At 35.5% G+C, this 10,763-nt stretch overlaps 2 protein-coding genes across 8 annotated transcripts; one reads left to right on the forward strand and one right to left on the reverse strand.

Annotated features, from left to right (window-relative positions):
• The first annotated feature begins 591 nt into the window (after positions 1-591).
• LOC132614152 (protein-S-isoprenylcysteine O-methyltransferase A-like) lies at positions 592-3,890 on the forward strand. Of its 7 annotated transcripts, none has more exons than XM_060328528.1 (3): positions 623-745; positions 2,508-2,592; positions 2,716-3,890. In XM_060328528.1, exons 2-3 carry the CDS (start codon positions 2,511-2,513, stop codon positions 3,300-3,302), a joined length of 669 nt encoding a protein of 222 aa, XP_060184511.1. In that variant the 5' UTR covers positions 623-745; positions 2,508-2,510; the 3' UTR covers positions 3,303-3,890. The 7 variants fall into 7 exon arrangements, with proteins under 7 accessions (XP_060184514.1, XP_060184511.1, XP_060184513.1 ...); XM_060328530.1 differs by lacking the exon at positions 623-745 and adding an exon at positions 765-1,444; XM_060328529.1 differs by lacking the exon at positions 623-745 and adding an exon at positions 1,460-1,880.
• Positions 3,891-4,756: 866 nt separating this feature from the next.
• Positions 4,757-8,013, reverse strand: LOC132613401 (probable LRR receptor-like serine/threonine-protein kinase At3g47570). Its single transcript, XM_060327406.1, has 2 exons — positions 5,322-8,013; positions 4,757-5,130 (listed from the first exon to the last, which is right to left on the reverse strand). The coding sequence occupies exons 1-2, from the start codon at positions 8,011-8,013 to the stop codon at positions 4,757-4,759; spliced, it is 3,066 nt and encodes a 1,021-aa protein (XP_060183389.1).
• Positions 8,014-10,763: the final 2,750 nt, after the last annotated feature.

Below are 10,763 nucleotides of genomic sequence, written 5' to 3' on the forward strand. Positions count from 1 at the left end.
CCTCAAATTGGTGGCCTTTAATTTTTTGTTCTTCCCCTAATACCCCGAGTTCTGGGTTCGAACCCTAACTAAGTGTTAAAAAAAAAAAAAAAGGAGAATTTCGCAAGGCAAAATTTTGGCCAAAACTTTGTCTTAAGGTAGAGTTTGCTAAGGCATAACTTGAGGCAGAATTTGCAGGCAAATTATACCTGATGGGGCAGAGTCTATAGGCAACCTCTACCTAACGAATTTTTTTTAATTTGCTTGAGTAGGGTTTCAAACTCGGAATCCTAAGGGGTCGTTTGGTAGGAAGGATAGGATGGGCTAGATTATTAATCAAATGGGATTGGAATTACTCCTATGTTTGGTTGGTAGGATAACTTTTTTGATATCTCATCCAATCCCATATAGATGGGATAAAAGGTGGGTAAAGGTGAGATTAGTAGTCCCACATAAAGAGTGGGATTAATATTTCCATCTTATCCTACTCAATTTCATCTACATGAGATAGTTTATTCTCCTGCCAACCGACTGCTAAGGTTTTAGGCGAAGGACAGAAGTTTAATACTTTCATTTTTTATGGATAAAAATTAAAACCACCCAAAATAAGGATATTACTGCAAATTATTTGATAACCATCTAACCTAGTCCAAATTAATAGCCCACCTCAAATCACCCAAGTCTATTCCCTCTTGGGCCATCCAAACACACCCTCCCTATCACATGTGAAACTCCCATCTCCTTCTCTGGCGAAACTGATTTACAGGTTCCATTTTTTTTTTTTGTTTTCCAAATAATTATTGTTGGTAAAATACAAATTAAATTTTTCTTTCATATTAGTATTCATATGCACTTTGCTTCCATTGCATATTTACCTTAATTTGCAAATTTATTTGCTCCAAAGTTATGATCTTGTCCCAATCTGAAAAGTAGTACCAAAAAAAAAAAAAGGAACTTTTTGATATACTACAAGAAATATTTGTTATTTTTTAATAGTTAATTTGCAAATTTATTTGCTCCTATATGTGATAATGGGGTCTAAAGTTATGATCTTGTACTAATCTGTAAAGTAATAATAATCCATTTTATGAAACTTTTTTATAAAAAGAAAAGGAAAAAAGAAAAAAAAGAACTTTAGGATATAATTAAAAAAAAAATAGTTGCTGTTATTATGAGTTATTTTGCAAATTTATTTGCTTCTATATGTGATAATGAATCCAAAGTTATGATCTTTTATCAATCTGAGATTAGTATTAATTAATTTTCTGAAACTTGTTTCTCAGAAAAACAAAAGGAAAAACATAAAAGAAAGAACTTCCAGCTATATTAAGGCCCCATTTAGCCATGAAAATTGTGAAATTAGAAAAGAAGTAACTTTTGTTACAAAGTGAAAAATGGTATTTGGAAATTGGAATTTTTTTTTCCATATGAGTATTCATATTCACTTTGCTGACATTGCATAAAAGTAAGGCTCATCTCTGATTTCCTATATTTGTTGTTTGTATGAGTAAATTTGCAAATTTATTTGTTCTCATATGTGATAATGGCTCCAAAGTTATGATCTTGTACCAGTCTTTCAGATATACTAAGGAAAAAAACCACGTTGATTTTTCGGATATTTGTTGTTGTTACGAGTTAATTTACAAATTTATTTGCTTCTATATGTGATAATGGCTCCAAAGTTATGATCTTGAACGAATCTGTAAAGTAATACGTATCAATTTTCTGGAATTTTTTGTAAAAAAGAAAAGAAAGAACTTTCAGCTATACTAAGAAAAGAACAATCCACCGCGAGTTTTCAGTTCTCGCTATGAAAATCAACTTTTTCCGGTTTTGGGGTCAATTGTGTTCAAACTCAGTTCTTCAGATACCCAAAGTTCTTTACTTTCTTTTGATTTGAGGTAATTTATCAAAACTTTTCTTCTTTTAGTAGTAAATTTAGTGATTTTTTTGGGGTTAATTTAAGGTATTTATCGTAGCTTTTCTTCCCTGAGCAGTAAATGTTGTGATTTTTGGGAATTCTTTTGTTATCAATTGTGTACAACCTAAATCTTAGATATACGAAACTCCTTACTTTCTGAAAGTTTTTGGTAATTTATCATACTTTGAGCAGTAAATTTTGTGATTTTGGGGGTAATTTGAGGTATTTATCGTAGATGTTCTTGTTTGAGCAGTAAAATGTAGCTATTTTGGGAGGGTGGTGTGGTACGCAGCCTTACCCCTACCCACCACCCTCCCCAGACCTCACTTATGGGACTATACTAGGTATGTTGTTGTTGTACATGGCTATAAATAGTAGCCCCGTACTGCCCCCAAAATCCAATTGATGATGTTTTAAGATGATTTGTGAGAGCTAAGGGATCACTATGATATCTAAGCTTACGTAGAGTAAGAGATTGTATAAGCTGATTTTGGATTAAAAAATGAGGATGAACTTAGTCTATAATGCACGTATAGAAAATCTAAGTTCTGTCATCCCCTTTGATGTTATGTCTTTGTTCCTGAATGGTACTCATATAAATATGCAGGAAATGTCATTCTTAAAGGATATTGTCATTGATTCTGAGGCTCATTTTCTGGTGCTAATTGTACAGAGCTCGTCAATATTTTCAGGTTTGGAGTTGAAATTTGAAACATAGCGTCTCATGATTTCAAGACTTTGATGACTCAGACTGAGATCTCATTTTAGTAATTTTAACGAGAGGTTTTGTTTGACTTATTTGCGTGAAATGGCAGAGATTTTTGGATATACAGCATGCAGACAATTATTGCAAATGCTCATTTCAATAATATTCTTCCACGTTTCCGAGTACATTCTGGCACTTGTCATTCATGGGAAGTCAAACGTATCTCTTAAGTCGCTTTTGATAAGTAAACATTATCTACTGGCAATGATTTGCTCGTTGATAGAGTACCTTATTGAAATTTATTTCTTTCCTGGCTTAAAGGAATATTGGTGGATAAGTAATTTGGGCCTTGCACTGGTTGTTCTTGGAGAAATCATAAGGAAGTTGGCCATTGTGACAGCAGGCCGAGCCTTCACTCATCTAATAAAAGTTTATCACGAGGAAGATCATCAATTGGTTACAGATGGGATCTATAGATTTGTCCGACATCCCGGTTATTGTGGTTTCTTCATCTGGTCTGTTGGTACTCAAATAATGCTTTGTAATCCAATATCAACCGTTGGATTTGCAGTGGTTGTGTGGAAATTTTTCTCGTCAAGGATACCTTACGAGGAATTTTTCCTCAAGCAGTTCTTTGGTTCTGACTACGAAGATTATATGAGAAAAGTTCCTTCTGGTATTCCACTTGTGAAGTGATTATTCAACAAATCCTCTTGAGGACTCTGTATACGTGCCCATCATCCTTGTTCATTGTGCTTCCTCATCTGATCACTGGTGCTGAGACAATTGAGTCAGGAATTTTATTTTCTTGGACACTCATACGTTTCTCATAACGTGAAGTTTGCCGAAAAAAGTTCCTCTAAGATATTACTTCTGAGGCGATGCTTCTCTTTGCATTTGTGGAGTGTTTTTATCTTATTTGTATAATCACTCTCTTGTAGTATCATGTTGTTAGTTAGGTAGGTCTTCCTAACCTTGTCCTAAATTCAGGTTCTTTGCTAGGTCTTATGGGGAGCTGCAAGTTTACTGTATCATGTACGTACGGCCAATGTTGCTCGAACTCCTCAAAAAAATGTTGGCGGGTGTGTGTCGGATCCTCCAAAAGTAGTGCATCTGTGAAGGATCCGATACAGGTGCAGCGACAATTTTTGGAGAGTCCGAGCAACATAAGGTTATGGCTGATGGGAATTGTGTTATCATGCTCTTAAGGAGAAAGGCCTTGCAACATTTTCTGTAATTTGACATATTCACTTCATCTCAATTATGTTTGATTTCTTTCTGTTGCCTTTTGTTGAAGCACAACCATTGACCATTTTGTAAATAGGTATTAGGTAGACAAGGTGATGAAAATGCACCACGTTCATGTATAATATTATTACCAGTCCCTTAATTACACATATTGTTTGACTATCGCTGCTAAATTTATTTTAATGGATTGATTAGAAATTCTATGTTTTTTCTTCTCATGCTTTCTGTTGGTCAACAATTAACCGAAGTGTTCTCTATTTCTTTATTAATCTTACATGCTTGACAAAGTTAAGTTGTATTGAGAAATTTGTTTTCTTTAAATAATTGTGATGTCTTGATCAGCTTGGACACATCTCAACTAATTGCACCGTACATGTTACTTTCCATTAACAGCACATACGTCAGGTGACTTTGTCCTTCAAGGCTTGGACAAATAGGAAGAGTTGACTAGTATTTTTGTAATGTAAAGTTCCTTTTTCTTATAACCCAAACCTAAATCATCTACTCTAGGTTTCCCCAGCCTCGGGGCAGACAAACTCTTCAGAGTTTCGACGACAAATTGGTAAATAATCACTTTTAATATCTACTACATAAATATTAATAACTCTTTTAAAAACTGTTACTAACATTTAACTTTAAAAAAGGAAATGTTAGCTTCTATAGAAGTTCCCTTTCTTGTCTTGATACAGTCTGCTTTTGATTCTGCTGTAAAGCATTCAAGAATTGATTTATAATTAAAAAAGAACTATTTGAACATACAAGCTTATACTTATTACAAGATATTCTGTAGGTCTTAGTTCTAACATCAAGTATCAGGACTCAGGTGATGAATGACCCAAGTAACTACAATAAAGTCACAGTTATTTATAACTACAAAAGAAAAGGATATTTTTTCAACATGCTCAATTTTGTTCTGATTTCAGAAGAGCTTCTCTGATAGAGTACAATTGGGAAACAGTTTCAGTGATGTTCATTCTTTCAGCTCCAGAATATGCAGAGCAAGCAACCCCGACTCGAAGTACAGAAACCAGATACTCCATATTCTGGTAGATACTTGTGCTTTCACCTTTATTGTCTTCATTACTTTCACAAATAAGGGACGGATCGATGACTTCCATAGCTCCATTAAGCAATGCATGCTTAGCGAAACTTGGAAGGTCTAAACCATCCTTAAACATTCCATCTGTAGGCCTTTTTCCTGTGAACATTTCTAGCAAGAGGATCCCGAAGCTGTACACATCACCACAAGTCGATAGCTCGCTACCCATCCCATATTCTACAGTTCACAAACGGAGAAAATCATGGAAGAGTAATTTTCTTAGGAGGATTATAACTTAGTAGGACTTGATTTTATAAAACTAAATGCTTGGTAGTATGTGTGTTTGTTTCTAGAGTAGAACAATGAAGAGATAGTTTAATCATTTATGATATTTATAAAGATGGAAGAAATGAGAAGAGAACTGTTACCTGGAGCAGTGTAACCAATAGTTCCTCTAACAATACTAGAGCTTCTTTCTGAAATGGAAGAATTTTGTGCAGTTGGCTGAAGGAACTTCGCCAAACCAAAATCACCAATATGCCCGACCAACCGATTGTCTAGAAGAATGTTGCTTGGCTTGAGATCACAATGAACTATTGGAGTCTCGCAGCTGTGATGTAGATAATCGATTGCAGAAGCAACGTCGATAGCAATGTTAAGCCTTTGAAGAATATTCAACCTTTTTGTTTCAGCTACCTGACTTGTATCTTCATCAAGTGGACCAGGATGCAACCAGTCTTCGAGGCTTCCATTAACCATAAACTCGTAAACCAATGCCTTGAAATCGTTCCCTTGATAGTCAATGCCTGAACAAGCTGTGAGAACCTTGACCAAATTCCGGTGCCTTATGTTTCTCAAGACTTCACATTCAGCCATAAAACTTTTGCAAGCTCCACGTCGCGAGAGGTTTAATACTTTTACCGCGACAACTAATCCTCCATCAAGAGTTCCTTTATAAACAGATCCATAGCTACCAGCACCAATCAAGTTGTCTTCGGAGAATCCATTAGTAGCTTGAAGCAAACTTTGGTAAGATACATTTATGAGTGACTCACCGATTGAACTTGAAACAGGCACCCTTCTCGATTTCTTTAACAAGAAATAATATACTAAAGTGACTAGCATACCAAGTCCTAGTATACCAAAGACAACGGAGATAACAATCTTGAGGATAAACCTCAAACCAAAATTTTTCGATCTTTTGATGTCACATTCCGGAAGATGTATGTTAGGGATACCTCCACAAAGTTTTGGATTTCTGATTACTGATATTGCACTTGCATTTTTAAAGACGCCTTCATTTGGTAACACTCCTTCGAAATCATTGAACGATAAGTTCAAGCGTTGAAACTTGAATCCCTCCAAGTATTTTGGTACTTGGCCAGATAAATTATTCCTAGAAAGGTCTAAAACATGGAGACCTCTCAAAGAACTGAAAGAAGGAGGAATAATCCCTTGAAATAAGTTTCCTTTCATGTCTAAGGCTTCAAGTCTCACACAGCTACCAATGGTACTCGGGATTTTACCCGTCAAGTTATTCACGGAAACATTAAGATATTCAAGATTTCTCATGCGTCCAACTTCAAGAGGAATAAAACCATCTAGATGGTTCTCAGAAATGTCTACAGCAACTAAGGAAGAGAGAGCAAAGAGTTCCTTAGGTATCTCTCCTAACAAGTTATTTTGAGAAACATATATTTCAATCATGTAATTGCAATTTCCTAAACTTGCTGGTATCTCACCTGTGAGATTATTATTGTGAAGAAGAAGGATTGATACTACACTCAGATTTCCCAGAGGTGATGGAATAATCCCTGAAAATCTATTCTGACCCAAATCCAGAATCTGCAGTTTATTAACTTTCCCAAAACTGATTGGAATGGTACCAGTAAGTAAGTTTTCCCTCACCTGAAATTCTTCCAGGTTGATGAAATTTCCAATCTCAACCGGTATGTTACCGCGTATTCTGTTGTATGACAACTGCACAACCTGAAGCTCGGTCGATAGATTTCTGAAGGATGCAGGCAGAATCCCTCCAAAACTATTGAACTGAATCTCCAAAATTCTGAAACGAGACGCATTAGTCAGAGAGGCGATGAAACTTAAATCATCTGGTTTTCCTGTTCCAAGATAATTCCCTGGAATTGTTAACTGTTGAAGCCCATTCAGGTTCTCAAGACTTGGTACAGTTCCTGTAAGTTGATTACCTCCAGCAAGAAAATACATTAGCTTTGATGAATTGGACAATGTAGATGGGATCGATCCAGAAACATTGTTTCCACCGATGATGAATAATTCAAGATTCGGGAGGGTGATTCCCAAACTTGAAGGAAGTGTACCTTGGATTTGGTTCATTCCAACATCAAATGTTCGGATGGAAGATATATTGAAGATTGCAAAAGGGATAGTACCTGTCAAATAGTTCGCAGCTAATCCGATACTTTCTAAGTTCTTCAGCTGCCCAAGTGAATCCGGGACTTTCCCCTGAAGATTATTCAATGGTGCATAGAATCCTTTCAATGATGTTAAGTTTCCAAAAGAAGAAGGGATTTCACCTGTCAAGCTGTTTCGAGTGAGTAACAAGTACTCGAGTTTGGACAAGGCGCCTAACTCTAAAGGAAGACTTCCTACTAACTTGTTACCTCCAAGGATAAGAGATATAAGATTTGAGCACCTTGATAAATTTGAAGGAATATCCCCATGAAATGAGTTGTTACCAAGATTCAATCGTTGTAGCCTTCTCAAACGACCAATCTCTGAGGGGATTTCACCATGGAAGCTATTGTTCGACAGGTATAGAGACCTGAGGAAACTCATGTTGCCAATGAAGGGAGACAAGGGACCATTAAGGTTTTGGTTCGGGACGTTTAGTTTAATAACTCTGATGTGTTTACGTCCACAAGTGACACCAGGCCACTGGCAAAAGTGTGTGGACACGTTCCATGTTTTCGTATATCCAAAAGGGTCATTTATAGCTCCCTTGAATGCAAGTAGTGCTTGTTGGTCTGTGTCATTGCCACGACACAATGCCATAGACAAACAAACAAAACTTGTAATGAAGAATAGAAGAGAACTACTACTATTTACTAAAAGATTGGAGGAGAACAATGCTGAATCCATATTAGTATATTTGGTACTGTGTTTGTTTCTGAACACTTGAGAATATATAGAGGAGGATAGCAAGCTACATAGTTTAATATGAGTATACAGACAGGGCAACTTGGTATAGAAAATAAATGCTGTTATTAGAGGCAACTGTTGACCAGTCATGTTGTATCTTGCAAATGCATAAATGACTAACTGTATTTCTTTTGACAAGTTGACTATGATGTAATTCCCAAAGTCAAGCTTTGTAGAATCTGCTAAAACCTGTCCTCAACTTGTTTTAAAATAGTTTAGCTTGATAGTAGGGCTGACAAAATGGTTTAAACATACAAGAGATAATGGTCAAAAACACACCTGAACTATCACTTTTTCCCGAGTTTCACACCCCAGCTATCGATTGTTTCCTTTTCTTACCTGAATTATCACCATCTATGTATTGAAACATGGATAGTTATTCTCTTTTCCTACCTGAATGATCATCATCTATGTATTAAAACATAGATAGTTGTTTTCTTTTTCTACCTGAACTATCACCATCAATGTATTAAAACACGTCTAGGTGATAGTTTGGGTAGAAAAAAGAAACAATTGGTAGTTGGCCTAACCATCTTCGAGGTGTGAATAATTGACCATTTAAAATGGATTAGATATGAATATATATTATCCACTAAAAGATGTATATCCATATTATCGATACCCATTTGTCCGCTTGTTATTTTTCATTAGTTCAGAGCTGTGTGGGAGTCTAAGCTTATTTTGGCTTTTAGCTTGTATTCTCACTTGACTATTCCTGAAATAATGGATAATATGGGTTATCGATCGGCTTGTGATAGTTGTGTATTGCAATTCTAGTCAATTCTTTGTCGGTAATGCAAAGTCAAAGTCTAATTGTGGGTTTTTTCTTTCCTTACTTATCTTTTCTCCTATGTGAAGTGCAAATATCCCACATAGGTGGTCTTTCCTTCCTCCTTATTTTGAATTGTGTGTTGTGGGTTAGTAAATAGGCTAGAACAAGAGATGGGCCTCGCCCACATTAGAATTGAGCTTCGTAGGCAAAAGTGATGAATTCCCCCCCCCCCCCCCCCCCCCTTCTCTCCCCTTTGCGCGCGGGAGATACATGAGGCCCAAATTAATTCTACCCATTGTTCAAGAGTTAATGCCAATAATTATTATTTGAGAAAATGACCTAATAATACTACTTAAAATTCTATATCACAAAATATAAGGATATTTTTCCTTATTTATAAAATATATCGACTTAAATTACAAAACATAACGGATCTAAAAAAAATTAAAAGTCCATCCTTCCCTTCCCCTTCTTTAATCTGCTCAGATCTGGAAAAAAAAAAACCAACCCTTTCTTCCCATTCTCTCTCACAATCTGCTCAGATCTGGAAAAAAAATCGCTCGCCGATACTTTGTTTCATCCATGCTCTCCGGCAAAGCCCGCCCCAATTATGAAATCCTTCACTAGAGAATACGATTCAGTCATCCGCAAATGCTAAGTGATTCACTTGTGGCCCAACCCTATTCATGTAAAAGCTTCTAAACCTTCTTGTATTGTGGAAGATATTTAACATTACCGAGAGTAGCTCTGCAATGAGCACAAAGAGTGAAGGAGATATTGGGTCTCCTAGTCGTAGTCCAGTTTCTGACCGAAAGAAACCATGTCTCTGACCATTTACTATTAGGGGTCGTTTGGTTTAAGGTATAAGGTGGGTTATGCCAGCACTAATTTTTATACCATGTTTGGTATAAGGTATAAATTAGTGCTGGGATAAATTTATACCTTATATCAAACATGGTATAAAAATTAGTGCTGGGATAACCCAATTTATACCTTCTTATCCACTTATACTAGGATTATTTTATAGGTATAAAATAATCCCATCTATTGGGATAAATTAGTCCCGGGATTATAATCCCGGGACTAATGAGTCCTTAAACCAAATGACCCCTTAGAGAATATCAGTTACTGGATTTGTATATCAGTTCCATCCAAAACTCTGAGAATCCAACTTTCTCACTAGACAACATAAAAAGTTCCACGAAGGGGAAAAAATTTCATCCGAATTTGAAGCGAGATACAAAATTGTATTGATTTTGTATGAAAGTTATATAAAATGTTGTAGTTGTATTAAATTTCCAAAAAACCTAACATGAACTCTATACAAAATTTATACAGATATATACATATTTCATATCGTTTTTATATAGTTTTCAAACACGAAAAATGTGAGAATTCTAAGCTTTGAGTAAGATATACATATTTCATAGTATAATTTTCATACACAAATTTGAGCCAAATTTTTTAATCTTGAGCGAGATATACATATTTCATAAAGTTTTCATACATAAATTTCTAAACGAAAATTGTAAGCTTTGAGCGAGATATACACATTTCATACATAAAATTTTCGTATATCTTTTGTAAGAAATCTATTGATATATTTTGTAAACTGAAAAATATCGTCATATTTTGTAAATATACCTTATTTTTATGTATATATAGGTTATTCTCCCTAATTATTTTTCACTAGTTCGACTGTTCAATCTGACCCGCCCGTTTACGATCCTACTTGATATTTACTGATTGATGATAAGTTGGACTACGATGTAATTCCCAAAGTCAAGCTTTCAGAATCTTTCTAAAACTTGTTTTAAAATAGTTTAACTTGATTATCACTTTTTTATGAAGCATCCTGCTTGGACAAAAGTACTACTTAGATTAAAGTAGGATCCTATATATCCCAAGTTGCTCGGGC

This window comes from Lycium barbarum, chromosome 10 (genome assembly GCF_019175385.1).
Source record: "Lycium barbarum isolate Lr01 chromosome 10, ASM1917538v2, whole genome shotgun sequence".
NCBI lineage: Eukaryota > Viridiplantae > Streptophyta > Magnoliopsida > Solanales > Solanaceae > Lycium > Lycium barbarum.

Bases quoted from the DNA above. Each gene is read 5' to 3' on its own strand.
- LOC132614152 (XM_060328527.1), top strand. From the start codon at position 2,403: ATGAGGATGAACTTAGTCTATAATGCACGTATAGAAAATCTAAGTTCT. The intron at 2,593-2,715 runs GTTTGGAGTTGA...GTGAAATGGCAG, and splicing joins GAGCTCGTCAATATTTTCAG to AGATTTTTGGATATACAGCA.
- LOC132613401 (XM_060327406.1), bottom strand. From the start codon at position 8,013: ATGGATTCAGCATTGTTCTCCTCCAATCTTTTAGTAAATAGTAGTAGT. The intron at 5,131-5,321 runs GTAACAGTTCTC...TGTGAACTGTAG, and splicing joins TATTGGTTACACTGCTCCAG to AATATGGGATGGGTAGCGAG.